The 15,395-nt window shown below is 44.3% G+C and overlaps 1 protein-coding gene across 2 annotated transcripts in view; it reads left to right on the top strand.

The window, feature by feature from the left end:
* Positions 1 to 10,358: 10,358 nt before the first annotated feature.
* The window catches only part of FHIP2A (FHF complex subunit HOOK interacting protein 2A), a 38,347-nt gene continuing 33,310 nt past the window's right edge, over positions 10,359 to 15,395 (top strand). Inside the window, exon 1 of one of the 2 annotated variants that reach the window (XM_063132698.1) lies at positions 10,359 to 10,597. In XM_063132698.1, the coding sequence (XP_062988768.1) occupies positions 10,553 to 10,597 (45 nt within the window). In that variant the 5' untranslated portion in view covers positions 10,359 to 10,552. The remainder of the gene's footprint in view (positions 10,598 to 15,395) is intronic. The other variant, XM_063132697.1, reaches the window with a different exon arrangement.

Raw genomic sequence — 15,395 nt, forward strand, 5'->3', positions numbered from 1 at the left:
TCTCCCCTCGAAGGGAAGACTGGCTAGTAAAGTGTGGTGTCCTGCAATAAGCATTTCTCTCCCCTTGAAGGGAAGACTGGCTGGTAAAGTGTGGTGTCCTGCAGTAAGCATTTCTCTCCCCTCGAAGGGAAGACTGGCTAGTAAAGTGTGGAGTCCTGCAATAAGTACTTCTCTTCCCTTGAAGGGAAGTCTGTCCAGAAAAGTGTGGAGTCCTGCAATAAGTACTTCTTTTCCCTTGAAGGGAAGACTGGACAGTAAAGTTTGGTGGCCTGAACCAAGCAATTCTCTCCCCTTGAAGGGAAGACTGGCTGGTAAAGTTTGGTGGCCTGATCTAAGCAATTCTCTTCCCTTGAAGGGAAGACTGGCCAGTAAATTGTGAAGGCTGGCAATAATAGGTCCCCTCCCTCTGAAGGCAGTGCTTTCCTCTTTCGTCTTTACAGCAGAACTTCCAGGCATCCCTTCTTCGACACCTGCATTCACTTTCTATTCAATCCATTCAGCAAGTGGACTGCAGAGAAATGGCCAGGGAAGTCTTGGTCCTTGATTTCAGAGGTGCAGCACACCATCATCCTGGGACATAGGAGTGAAAATCTACATTTTATTTTTTTATTTATTGCACTTATATACTGCTCCCATAGCAAGGGCTCTCTGGGCGGTTTACAGAAATTCTAAAATTAAGGTAAAAACGAGTATACAAAATTTAAATTCTAAAACACAGAACATACCCACATAAAGAATTAAAAACTGTAAATCAACAAATGAAAGGGAAAAAGCACAAAAACAAGTGCAATCAAAGCCAGTGTAATATATTGCTTGGAGTGTTGGACTGACTTACCTTAAAGGATTTTTTTTGAGGATCAACTGGAGAGGAAGACGACGATGTAAGATGCCTCTCTTTCCTTGGAAGCGTTAAAAAGCAAAGCCCACCCCATAAAGGGGAGTGAGGGGGGGACGCTGGCCAGTAAAGTGTGGTGGCCTAAAATAAGCACTTCTCTTCCGTTGAAGGGAAGTCTGTCCAGAAAAGTGTGGTGTCCTGCAATAAGCACTTCTCTCCCCTTGAAGGGAAGACTGGCTGGTAATGTTTGGTGGCCTGATCTAAGCAATTCTCTCCCCTTGAAGGGAAGTCTGTCCAGAAAAGCGTGGAGTCCTGCAATAAGCATTTCTCTCCCCTTGAAGGGAAGCCTGGCTGGTAAAGTGTGGTGTCCTGCAATAAGCATTTCTCTCCCCATAAAGGGAAGACTGGCTAGTAAAGTGTTGTGTCCTGCAATAAGCATTTCTCTCCCCTTGAAGGGAAGACTGGCTAGTAAAGTGTGCTGTCTTGCAATAAACATTTCTCTCCCCTTGAAGGGAAGACTGGCTAGTAAAGTGTGGTGTCCTGCAATAAGCATTTCTCTCCCCTTGAAGGGAAGACTGGCTAGTCAAGTGTGGTGTGCTGCAGTAAGCTTTTCTCTCCCCTTGAAGGGAAGACTGGCTAGTAAAGTGTGGTGTCCTGCAATAAGCATTTCTCTCCCCTTGAAGGGAAGACTGGCTGTAAAGTGTGGTGTCCTTCAATAAGCATTTCTCTCCCCTTGAAGGGAAGACTGGCTAGTAACGTGTTGTGTCCTGCAATAAGCATTTCTCTCCTCTTGAAGGGAAGACTGGCTAGTAAAGTGTGGTGTCCTGCAATAAGCATTTCTCTCCCCATAAAGGGAAGACTGGCTAGTAAAGTGTGGTGTCCTGCAATAAGCATTTCTCTCCCCTTGAAGGGAAGACTGGCTAGTAAAGTGTGGTGTCCTGCAATAAGCATTTCTCTCCCCTTGAAGGGAAGACTGGCTAGTAACGTGTGGTGTCCTGCAGTAAGCATTTCTCTCCCCTTGAAGGGAAGACTGGCTAGTAAAGTGTGGTGTCCTGCAATAAGCACTTCTCTCCCCTTGAAGGGAAGACTGGCTAGTAAAGTGTGGAGTCCTGCAATAAGTACTTCTCTTCCCTTGAAGGGAAGTCTGTCCAGAAAAGTGTGGAGTCCTGCAATAAGTACTTCTTTTCCCTTGAAGGGAAGACTGGACAGTAAAGTTTGGTGGCCTGAACTAAGCAATTCTCTCCCCTTGAAGGGAAGACTGGCTGGTAAAGTTTGGTGTCCTGATTTAAGCAATTCTCTTCCCTTGAAGGGAAGACTGGCCAGTAAATTGTGAAGGCTGGCAATAATAGGTCCCCTCCCTCTGAAGGCAGTGCTTTCCTCTTTCGTCTTTACAGCAGAACTTCCAGGCATCCCTTCTTCGACACCTGCATTCACTTTCTATTCAATCCATTCAGCAAGTGGACTGCAGAGAAATGGCCAGGGAAGTCTTGGTCCTTGATTGCAGAGGTGCAGCACACCATCTTCCTGGGACATAGGAGTGAAAATCTACATTTTATTTTTTAATTTATTGCACTTATATACTGCTCCCATAGCAAGGGCTCTCTGGGCGGTTTACAGAAATTCTAAAATTAAGGTAAAAACGAGTATACAAAATTTAAATTCTAAAACACAGAACATACCCACATAAAGAATTAAAAACTGTAAATCAAGAAATGAAAGGGAAAAAGCACAAAAACAAGTGCAATCAAAGCCAGTGTAATATATTGCTTAGAGTGTTGGACTGACTTACCTTAAAGGATTTTTTTTGAGGATCAACTGGAGAGGAAGACGATGATGTAAGATGCCTCTCTTTCCTTAGAAGCGTTAAAAAGCAAAGCCCACCCCATAAAGGGGAGTGAGGGGGGGGACGCTGGCCAGTAAAGTGTGGTGGCCTAAAATAAGCACTTCTCTCCCCTTGAAGGGAAGCCTGGCTGGTAAAGTGTGGTGTACTGCAATAAGCACTTCTCTCCCCATGAAAGGAAGTCTGGCTAGTAAAATGTGGTGGACTGCGATTTGCACTTCTCTACCCTTGAAGGGAAGACTGGCTGGTAAAGTGTGGTGTCCTGCAATAAGCACTTCTCTCCCCTTGGAGGGAAAACTGGCTGGCAAAGTGTGGTGGCCTGCAATAAGCAATTCTCTCCCTTTGAAGGGAGGACTGGCTACTAAAGTGTGAATGGTCGCAATAAGTGGCCCCCTCCCTCTGAAGGCAGCGCTTTCCTCTTATGTCTTTACAGCAAAACTTCCAGGCATCTTTTCTTCGGCACCTGCATTCACTTTCTACTCAATCCATTCAGCAAGTGGACTGCAGAGAAATGGCCAGGGAAGTCTTGGTCCTTGATTTCAGAGGTGCAGTACTATCATCCTGGGATAGAGAAGTGAAAATCTACAATTTTTTTTTTTATTTATTGCACTTCTATACCGCTCCCATAGCCAGGGCTTTCTGGTCGGTTTACACAAATTCTAAAATTAAGATAAAAACGAGTATACAAAATTTAGAATTCTAAAACACAGAACATACACACATAAAGCATTAAAAACCATTAATCAACAAATGAGAAGGAAACAGAACACAAAAACAAGTGCAATCAAAGCCAGTGTAATATATTGCTTAGAGAGTTGGATCCAGTAAAGTGTGAAGTCCAGGAATAAGCACTTCTCTCTCCTTAAAGGGGAGTCTGGCTGGAAATAAGTGTTAAGGCCAGCAATAAGTTTTGCTCTCCCCTTAAAAGGGAGTCTGGCCAGTAACTGCGAACACGGGAAATAAGGGGTCCCCTCCCTTTGAAGGCAGTGCTTTCCTCTCACATTGTTATATCAAAACTTCCAGGCAGCCCTTCTTTGGGAGCTGCATTGATTTTCCATTCAATCCATGTAGATAAGATGAAGAGGAGAATGACAATGATGCAAGCCACCTTGTTTTCCCTGCAAGAAGAAAAAAGCATATATACGTATGTAAACACATAATTCAATACAGCAGTGTCAAAACATTCAGCTCCATTTTCAGACATTGGAGGTTTTATACCTCATAGCTCAACCACCAGTTAAAATATCTTGACAATATACCAATATGTGCTCATTATATTGTCTTAATAATAATACATAACTTGTTAAACTAGAAAAACGTTAATTCTTCATTTTAAAACTTCATGGTAATAACCCAGAGCAACAACAAAAGTTTAAATCTTATATCACATATCTAAAGCGGAAAGAGTTATAATCATATATATTCTCATGCTTTTTCTAATACTATATTAAACTTTTAAAAAAATCTCTTAAGTTATTTTTCTTTGCTTCCAACAATTTATCAATAATTTAGTAAGGCTAATTTGACAGCTTGATAATAGAATACAAGATAAGAAAAACCCATATCCCCTCTTCCTATATTGTTATAACTTTCCTATCTTATATAGAATTTCAGCTACCAGCCTTTGTTTCTTCCTGATTAAAGGGATTTTTAGTGCATCAGAGAATACTACTACTATTTACTTTGGGGTTTTCAAAAGACGGTATTAATTCTTAAGGAATAGAGACACTGTTGCTACTAAGTATAAGCCTTAATGACTCATTTTACCTCAGGACTTATTCCCAAACCTTAACCTTAGATATACACCCACATCTAGCTCTAGCTCTTGGATAGTCTTCTTTTGACTCCCAAAGCACCTCCTGTTGTATTTCTGGCTGCTTGGACAATTTATTTGAGGTTTTGCTGCCTGCTTGTTTAACCCTCTTCTGGCAAGATCTCAGGGCCTAAGGAACTCTCTGCCACTGTAACTCCAAGTTCTACAAGTGGACCCTTCCCCCACCCCCCGCCACCAAATCTCTTTAGAATTTCCTGTTATAAGAGGCTTTGGCATAAGAGAGTCTCCAAAACTAGAGCCATGACGAACTATTAAACAATCCTATGCATGTTTAGCCAAAAAGAAGAAGAAAAAAGTCATAAAACTCCCAGTGATAATTCTTAAGGACACTGTCCCTATTATAAGCCTCTTAAAGACTATGTTTACCTCAGGAAAAAAATCCCTAAACCTTTACTCTAGCCCAATATACCCGTAGTAGTCTTCTTCTGAATCTCAAAACTTCTCATATTGTATTTCTGGCGGCTTGGACCATTTATCTGGGTGTTTGCTGCTGCCTGCGTGTATAACCTTTTACCTCAGGAAAAAACACCCCTAAACCTTTAACCAAATACACCCCATAACAGTCTTCTTCTGAATCCCAAAGCTTCTCCTATTGTATTTCTGGCTGCTCATGCCATTTATATGGGCGTTTGCTGCTGCCTGCTTGTATAACCTTCTTTCACCACAGGAAAAAACCACCCCCTAAACCTTTAGCCAAATACACTCCATAACAAGATTCTTCTGAATCCCAAAGCTTCTCCTATTGTATTTCTGGCTGCTTGAGCCATTTATCTGGGTGTTTGCCTCTGCCTGCTTGTATAAGCTTCTTTTAGGGCAGCTTTCTGGCATAATACAGCCACCCTACACCTGACCTTCACTAACTACCCATGGTTATCCCACAGGAATAGCTTAATATTCGAGGGGAATATTCAACAGAACCCTTAGTTTCATATTCAAGCCTCAGCTGTTGAGTTTCTCCTCAGTTTTCTTTCTGAAACTTCACCTACCAAAGAATACCCCTTCCCTCTCGCTGTCTAATCTCAGACTGACTGACACCAAATGTCTTTTCCCGCTCTTTCCCACCTCATGGGAACGCCCAGCCAATCAGAACTGAATTTACCTGATCCAAGCCCCACCCAGAAATATTCAAATTATTTGTTTCTCTCTTCCCCCACTTCAGAACATCAATAAATAATTACTATAACAGGCTTTTGACAGAATATATATATATATATATATATATATATATAATTTTCCAAAAGAAAGTCAACCAGAAGTATGAAAAAGAAAAGAAGTAAATAAAAAAGGGGAATATATTGAATTTAAATAAAATTATCCACAGAGGGTAGTACCTAACATCTTTTAAACGCCTCCTGAAGACATGCCTTTTTTACACAGGCTTTCCCTGTTTTTTTAATGTAGCTAGTTTTATACTGCCTTTTTTAACTTCTTAATGATTTAAATTTATACTTGTTATAGTTTATGTTTTTTTAATTGTGCATTGCTCAGAGAGCTTCAGCTGATGGGCAGTATAAAAATGTAATAAATAAATAAATAAATAAATAAATAAATTTAACCTCTATTCATATTTTTCACTTAGCATTACAGACCAAACTATATGAGGAGTTCATGGGCTGCTTAGAAGTTTCCTTTTATCATTCTTCTCTATATCAAACTAATATTTAGTCTCTTTTCCATAATCTGAGGAAAGGGTTTGGCATATACTACTGTGCATGATCCTGCTCAGTATATAAAATAAAATCCTGTCATGTTTTATAAAAGTCAGGTATTTTGACTTTGGCTAATTTTATGGCATTTTTTTTTTCTGTCATAGCTACGTGCTATAATTTCATATACCATGATTTCAATGTATTCCTACTTTGGGCTATGAGCCTGTTGATTTGAAGATGGTCCCTAAAAGGATTTCCTAAGACCATTTGGAATGAACCAAAGTGTTTCAATGACCACTCAATGTCCTTCATTTTAGTATGTCCCCAGGGCACATTTTCCCTCAGTCAAGCAAGCCCATCAACATGAAAGGAAACTGCATTCCAGCATCTGAGGAAGGCACATAAAAGGCACTCCTCCATTTAGCTGGTTCTGGCATTTAAAAACATTGGACAAGGAGCAAAGGCTGGTTCTAATGGGACAAATGTCATCTCAGCTTTAATGTCATGCGGATGGGGAAGTCGTTTTTGTGGGAGAAGTGACACAGAGCTAGTCTCATGGCTGCTCCTTAAGCTATTTGCTGAGCCCCAGCATCTTGCTCCTCACAGAGGCCAACCTTACCAAGTGACTTCAGGAAGACCCCAAACAGGGCATGATAATACAATAGTCCTCTTCTGCTGTTGCTCCCCAGCAAATGGTATGCAGAAGCATGTATCCTATTTAGGATCAGGGTGCTGTTCTCACGCTAAAAGCCATATTTACCATTGCCTGCTTCATGTAGCAGTGATGTAAATAACCTGAAGTAGTATTTTCTTGACATATAAGCAGTAAATTATGCTCATATGTATCACTAGAATTTTAGGGGGGAAATAAACAGACTGGAATAACATTTCAGAACTTTTTTTTTTCTTTTTTTCTTTTACTTTTTTTTTTTTGCTGTCACAGCAAGTCTCTGCAAAGCTTGATTCAATAATAAGGGACGGTGTAATTTATTTATTTATTTATTTATTTATTACATTTTTATACCGCCCAATAGCCGAAGCTCTCTGGGCGGTTCACAAAAATTAAAACCACAAAAAACATCCAACAGGTTAAAAACACAATTACGAAATACAGAAAATTACGAAAAACACAAAAGCCGGAACGGAACGGAACAGGCCAGAACAACCCCATTATATTAAAAAACCATACCAAAAACAGTGGCATGTGTTAGCAACACTTGGGAACAATATTTTAGGACTAAAACCATGCCAATATTATATCACTATTAACCCCAGAACTCCCAAAATAACGTCCGGAACAGAATGGGATGGCCGGAACGGCCACTACTGAACAAGTGATATCAACCAAACTCACCAGTCATGCATAACTCCAAACTCACCAGACACACATTACTAGGTGAGCCTGATGTAATAAGCTCCAAAAATTGCCCCCAAACCACGTTCAGATACCCATTCCGGGCAGAAACGTGTATTGTGCAAAATGGGCCTTAACAGCAGCTTCCCAATGAGATAAGTGAACCAAACTCACCAGATGCACATGACAAGGTGGGACAAATAGAAAGCTCCAAAAGTTGCCCCGAAACCACGTTCAGGAACCCGTTCCGAGCAAAAACATATATTGCGCAAAAGGGCCGTAACGGCAACTTTCCAATGAGGTGAGTCAACCAAACTCACCAGACACACATTACTAGGTGAGCCTGATGTAATAAGCTCCAAAAGTTGCCCCGAAACCACGTATCAGATACCCGTTCCAGGCAAAAACACTGCAATTTTTGGAGCTTTTTGCCCGGAACGGGTATCTGAACGTGGTTTCGGGGCAACTTTTGGAGCTTTCTATATTTGTCCCACCTTGTCATATGCATCTGGTGAGTTTGGTTCACTTATCTCATTGGGAAGCTGCCGTTATGGCCCGTTTTGCGCAATACGCGTTTTTGCCCGGAACGGGTATCTGAACGTGGTTTCGGGGCAACTTTTGGAGCTTTCTATATTTGTCCCACCTTGTCATGTGCATCTGGTGGGTTTGGTTCACTTATCTCATTGGGAAGCTGCCGTTACGGCCCCTTTTGCGCAATACGCGTTTTTGCCCGGAACGGGTATCTGAACGTGGTTTGGGGGCAACTTTTGGAGCTTTCTATATTTGTCCCACCTTGTCATGTGCATCTGGTGAGTTTGGTTCACTTACCTCATTGGGAAGCTGCCGTTACAGCCCGTTTTGCGCAATACGCGTTTTGCCCGGAACGGTTATCTGAACGTGGTTTGGGGGCAACTTTTGGAGCTTTCTATATTTGTCCCACCTTGTCATGTGCATCTGGTGCGTTTGGTTCGCTTACCTCATTGGGAAGCTGCCGTTACGGCCCGTTTTGCGCAATACGCATTTTTGCCCGGAACAGGTATCTGAACGTGGTTTCGGGGCAACTTTTGGAGCTTTCTATATTTGTCCCACCTTGTCATGTGCATCTGGTGAGTTTGGTTCACTTACCTCATTGGGAAGCTGCCGTTACGGCCCTTTTGCGCAATACGCGTTTTTGCCCGGAACAGGTATCTGAACGTGGTTTGGGGGCAACTTTTGGAGTTTTCTATATTTGTCCCACCTAGTTATGTGCATCTGGTGAGTTTGGTTTACTTTCCTCATTGGGAAGCTGCCGTTACGGCCCTTTTTGCACAATACGTGTTTTTGCCCGGAACGGGTGTCTGAACGTGGTTTGGGGGCAACTTTTGGAGCTTTCTATATTTGTCCCACCTTGTCATGTGCATCTGGTGAGTTTGGTTCACTTACCTCGTTGGGAAGCTGCCGTTACGGCCCTTTTTGCGCAATACGCATTTTTGCCCGGAACGGGTGTCTGAACGTGGTTTCGGGGCAACTTTTGGGGCTTATTGCATCCCTGCCATTTAGTTATGCATGTCTGGTGAGTTTGGTTGATATCGCTCGTTCCCTAGTGTCCGTTCCGGCCATCCCATTCTGTTCCGGACATCGTTTTGGGAGTTCTGGGGTTAATAGTGATATAATATTGGTATGGTTTTAGTCCTAAAATATTGTTCTCAAGTGTTGCTAACACATGCCACTGTTTTTGGTATGGTTTTTTAATATAATGGGGCTGTTCCGGCCTGTTCTGTTCCATTCCGGCTTTTACACCGTCCCCAAAAACTCAATAGAGAAAGGATGAGTATGAGAAGTGAGCTTCACAAGGACATGTGTACTAGAAGAACTGAGAATGGCTGGGATGGGCAAGGGAGAGACATAGAGTTGAATCTGGTCACTCTAGCTCCTGCAGTTTTAACTGTTGTGATGAAGAGGGAATTTCACCAGGTTCTCCATATATACAAATGACACCTGCTGAAATTCCCTTTTCTAGACAACTGTTAAAGATACATGAGCCCTGTCCTCCTTTTAATATGGTCACCCTATATAATTACCCTATATATTAGCCAATGTTAGCCCTTAGAGTAGACCCATTGAAATGACCAGGCCTTAAATTAGTCATGACTACCACAACCGACAGAAAGCTCTGGCGTGGGCTGGTCCATGAAGTCACGAAGAGTCGGAAACGACTGAACGAATAAACAACAACAAACCTTACGTCCCATTGATTTTAATGAGTCTACTCTAAGAAGGATTAACACTGGATGCCCCCCTAAAGCTGCAATCTGATACGCATTTATCTGGGAGTACTACTTGAGACTTACTTCTGAGTAGCGATGCATAGGATCGCGCTGTAAATGCTTAAACAATCCGCCCTAATGATTACATGTGGCAGAGGCAGAACCAAGAACAACTTCTATGAAAAGCAGGGATATATAACCATCTTGTCAATTATAGGCCTCTTGGGCAGAAGTAACCTACAAAAGGAGGCGAGCATGTATAAACAGATTCTATCCCACGTGGATCTGAACGAAGGAAGATCTTTTTTAGTTTCAGTGACAGCATCTTGATTCCTCCCGGGTAAGAAAATGCGAGCTGTGATGTCGGCGTGTGGAAAGAGGCGCTTCTCTGGCCCTCGGGGTTTCCTCCTCGCTTAAGGCCACATTATTCGGCCAGTCTGGACGTGGCTGCGGGATCCTGGGGCGGCAGCTTCAGAGGCAGCGCGGCCCCTGTAGGCCGACCAGGAGGGGAGGGAACAGCGGCGCCGGGGGAAGGCGCTTGGCTTCCGGGCGCCGCGGCCCGGCCCGGGTGAGTGTCGGACTCCGTCAGTGCCACGGCGTCTCCTGCTGCAGGGAGAGGGATCGCCGGCGGAGTGAGGGATCTTGCCAGCCCAACCTACTTCGGAAGCCGATCTGGTCCGACCCGATCCCCGCTACCAGGTCCCCCGCATGCAGCCCTCACCCTGGAGCGGAGGCGGCGGATCGAGGAGCTCTCAAGATCCTCCCGGCAGCGGCTGCTCCAGTCCAGGGACAGGATGTTTTCCAAGTTCACCTCCATCCTGCAGCACGCCGTGGAGGCGGTAAGGACACCGGCAGCGCCGGCCACGCAAGTCCGGGGATCCTATTGGGCCTACGCTGAATGAAGCACTTTTCGAGGCCCTCGCTCGATGTTTTCCTCTCCCTCTCGCGACTCCGTCCCTCTGACTGCCATGTCCCCCGATACCCGCATCTTTATTTCTGCTTGGCGGGTGGGGGGGACGGGGGGACGGACCCTGATGAGGGTCTCTTGATTGCTAGGAGCGTGACGAGTCCCGCAAACCGTCTTTATGTGCTTCTTTCCTTCCAGTCTCCGGTTGGCCTGGGTTACGTGGCTCTATTTTACTTATAATGTTATAAGTATTTTATTATATATATTGCTCTTCAGTCATTAAGCGAAAAGCCACAACACCGTAAAACGCTCCGTAGAACGGTCAGCAGGATTAAAATCGCCTCGAAGGAGCTCAGGAAAATGAAAAGGCATTTGCCTGGGACCAAAACGACAGTAAATTTAGGCACTGGGTAAAGCTTTGCGGCTCCATAGAAGCTGCAAACAGACAATAACAATTGGGGCCTGTGTGTGAATTGCTTGTGTGGTGTGTGAATTTTCAAAGCCCTTTCTTTTCTGGGAGGGAGACTGTTCCTTGTCTGGGAGGAAGCCTCCTCTGCTGTCCTGGTCTGCACTTTTAAAAGGCATCCCTCCTCAGGTGAGACGCTGCGCAGAGTAGGGCAGCCTCCTATCTGAGTAGGAGGAGCTTTGAAGGTGCGGATCGGGGTGGCCCACAGCCCACCAGCATGGAAGCGCACCAGGATGGTGGCGATGGAAACTGGGCTCAGCTAAGCAAAGCCCTTCCTGCGCATCAGGCATAGAAATCAAACGGGCTGGCAGCTGAGGCACAGGTCAGTGCATCCCTCAGCCAGTCCGTCTGCCACAGAAGTCTGCGGTGCTAAATTCTATGCTGGATGCACAAAAGGCAGAGCCTTTTCTTGCACTTTCAGCATAGGAGCCAAGCAGGCTGGTGGGGATGCAGGAAATGTTTTACTAGCCTGCATTTTACTGATAGGGTGGGACAGGGTGCTGCTGGCCAGCCCCTGCTAGCCCCTCTTATGACTAAAAAGCAGGCAGGTAAAACTTGTTGCAGACTGGTAACTTTTAGGAACTATTTTACAAGGCTGACTTGTACCGCGATCATATGTCTGTGTAAGTGAGAGTACGTTCCCCCAAACTCAGTAGGACTACTTCTGAGTAAACATGCATCATATACACATGAAGGGTAAAAATTCATGTGGGCAAGTGACAGTTTCAAGAACAGTAACCACGGGAGCATTGTGATGTGTGTTCGATGAACATGTAAGGACTTGACATAAGGGAGATTTACAAAAACTCTTCCATACATTGAAAAAATATGGGAGAGCATCATGCATGCTACTGTTGATGCATGCCACAAACATGTCTCCCCACCTTTGCTCATGGTAAACACACTTCCTCAAGACTTTTCTGGCCAGGCTGGGAAAGGTCTGTACAATCACACTGATGTATATACATCACACTATGTATACGTCATATACATAGAGTTCCTCCATGGATGCAGGGACCTTGATTGGGTCATGGCCACCCTCATGTGGTCTAAACACATGCAGAGCTGTTTGCCACACTGGCCAAATGTGTGGATGACAAGGAAGTGTTTCTATTGCAGGACATGGCTATGTGTGTGGCTTTGGCACATGGTGGAGGCAGGGCTAGCCAATGCAGACCCTCTCTTAGATTCTTGCAATGTTCATGGGATTGGGTGTGTGTGTTGTGTGAACCTCCCCTAGTATATGAAGTAAGGTACATGCTTTTTGTTCTATGAAATTTGTGGCTCAGTAAAGTTTTAGAAGAGGGGCAAGGTTACTTGCCTCAGTTTTCTTTTGCTTTTTTGTGTTCTTTCCTTGGAAGTGCTTAGTCCACTCCACACCCTCCCATTCCTTAGCGTGCTCACAAGGGATCACCAAAAGTGAATAAATTAAGGAATTCCCCTAACCCCACTCTGTAATGTGTCCACATACCCAGTGACCCCTCTTCCCTGCCACATCTTTATTTCTCCCTGGCATCTGCTATGCCTCTCTCTGTGTGTCTGTCTGTCTCTCTCTCTCTCTCTCTTTGATACATAGGCTGAGTTCAGACATCACATGAATCACCTGGGGGGTGGGAAGGAACAGAATGGGAAACAACCATTGATTAGTGTGTCATTCGAACTCAGCCATAGACTTTTGCAATAGCAATGTTTCAGATGCAAGGAATCTTGGGAAATGTTGTTCTGTAAAGTTTGAGATTCAGGGGTCCTGGAGAAGCATGTTTTCCAGGACTCCTCCTACCTGGGATGCTGCTGCTGTTGCTGCATTCCAAGCACTAGAGAGCTGAGGAAAGAAAACTTGCTTCCACCCATACCTGCCAGGTATGTTTGGGAGAAGAGGTGGAGCAAGAGAGAACTGACTGGCAATGATGAGTTGAAGGAGGAACACCAATTTGAACCCAGCCCAAATTGGGAAGTGGTTGAGTTTTCTTAGTATTGTGGTGAGGCATTTGAACTGTGGGAGTTTGTAATCCAAACTCCCTTCCATTACCAGTTTTCTTAGTATTGTGGTGAGGCATTTGAACTGTGGGAGTTTGTAATCCAAACTTCCTTCCATTACCAGTTTTCTCTTAAAATTAATTGTCATCTGCCATCCCTAATATTTGATGCTTCAAGGCTGAGTTGATACTTTGTCTGTCAGTGGTGATTATGATAATCGTGCGAATTGGGCAGTGAGTTAGATATGTCTGAGGCCTATCTAAACCTGTCAGCGAGCAGTCTTTTAAAACATGTATGTTATTTGGTCCTAAGTAATGAAACAGGCCTTTTGAGTTGCTTCATATACCAGCACATTTCTTCTCTTGGGGCAAAAGTTCATTACAATTATGGTTTTACCTTCCATAAAGTAGCCAGGTAATTCCAGGTGATTCTATGACCCGTGGCAAAGAATTCCAAAGGTTGATTATACCTTGTTCGAAGTAGGACTTGCCTCTGAACAGTTGCATTGCCCTTTAATTGGCTTTAGCATCTCCTTGTGCAAGCATTACGAGATGACTTGAAAGTGAAGCCTCTAGAGCTTTCTTTCATCTTTGACAAATTTGACTGCCTCACAATGCAGCATAGTCCCGTGCTAGGTCAACAATATCTTTATAGAGAAAACCTTTTTATTTAATAAAAAGTTATACAATCCTAGTTTGTATAGCCTCTTGTCATGTTAATCCCTTAACCTCAGAGATCTTTGTTCTCCTAATTTAGATTCACATACTGTATTTTTAGGTGCACGTAATGATGTTTTCAGGTACATTTGAAAACGTAAAGATGGCAAACATGCATATCATGCAAATATACTTGTCAGGATGCCAAGATTGGTTGCAGCTCTGTTTTGAGCGTAGAATTGGATTTTGTTCTGAGTAAATACATTTATCTCAGTTAATACATTTAAATTAAGTAAAAGTTAAAAATGATGTAGTACAGATCACATGAAGTACAGTAACTATATATTATAATCTAATACTCTCTGTTTATTTGTACTTCAGATTCCATATATAATTCTAGAGACAGTCCATGCTAAAATGTCAATAAAACTCAAAACTGCAACCACCTCTGCTCTGGATCCTTGCCCCTCTTGGCTAATAAAAGCTAGTAGGGATGGAACAGCCGGCTGGGCCAAGGAGGTGATTAATGCCTCTCTACGAGAGGGAGTGGTCCCAGACCGTCTGAAAGAGGCGGTAGTGAGACCACTCCTGAAGAAAACTTCCTTGGACCCGGAAAATCTTAGTAATTACAGGCCGGTAGCAAATGTTCCATTCCTGGGCAAGGTCCTTGAGCGGGTGGTGGCGGGACAGCTCCAGACACTTTTGGATGAGACTGATTATCTGGATCCATTTCAGTTGGGTTTCAGGCCTGGCTTTGGCACGGAAACAGCCTTGGTCGCCCTGTATGATGACCTATGTCGGGAGAAAGACAGGGGGAGTGTGACTCTGTTGATTCTCCTTGATCTCTCAGTGGCTTTCGATACCATCGACCATGGTATCCTTCTGGAACGGCTGAGCTGGGAGTGGGGGCACTGCATTGCAGTGGTTCCACTCCTACTTAGCAGGACGGCTCCAGAAGGTGGTGCTTGGGGGACATTGCTCGGCCCCGTGGACTCTTCGGTATGGGGTTCCACAGGGGTCGGTCTTGTCCCCCATGCTGTTTAACATGTACATGAAACCGTTGGGTGCGGTCATCTGGAGTTTTGGAGTGCGCTGTCATCAGTACGCTGACGACACGCAGCTCTACTGCTCCTTTTCAACTTCATCAGGTGTGGCTGTGGATGTGCTGAACCGGTGCTTGGCTGCGACAATGGACTGGATGAGGGCTAATAAACTGAAGCTCAGTCCAGACAAGACTGAGATGCTGCTGGTGGGTGGTTCCTCTGATCGGATGGGGGGTGTTCAACCGGTTCTGGATGGGGTTGCACTCCCCCTGAAGGAGCAGGTTCGTAGCTTGGGGGTTCTCCTAGAACCATCTTTGTCACTTGAGGCACAGGTGGCCTCGGTGGCACAGAGTGCCTTCTCCCAACTTCGGTTGGTGGCCCAGCTACGCCCCTATCTGGACAGGGATAACCTAGCTTCAGTTGTCCATACTTTGGTAACTTCCAAATTAGATTACTGCAACGCCCTCTACATGGGGCAGCCTTTGAAGATGGTCCGGAAACTGCAGCTTGTGCAAAATGCGGCGGCCAGATTGATAGCTGGAACAGGAAGATTTGAGCATATAACACCGATTCTGGCCCACTTGCATT

This window comes from Elgaria multicarinata, chromosome 8, assembly GCF_023053635.1.
Source record: "Elgaria multicarinata webbii isolate HBS135686 ecotype San Diego chromosome 8, rElgMul1.1.pri, whole genome shotgun sequence".
NCBI classification, from domain to species: domain Eukaryota; kingdom Metazoa; phylum Chordata; class Lepidosauria; order Squamata; family Anguidae; genus Elgaria; species Elgaria multicarinata.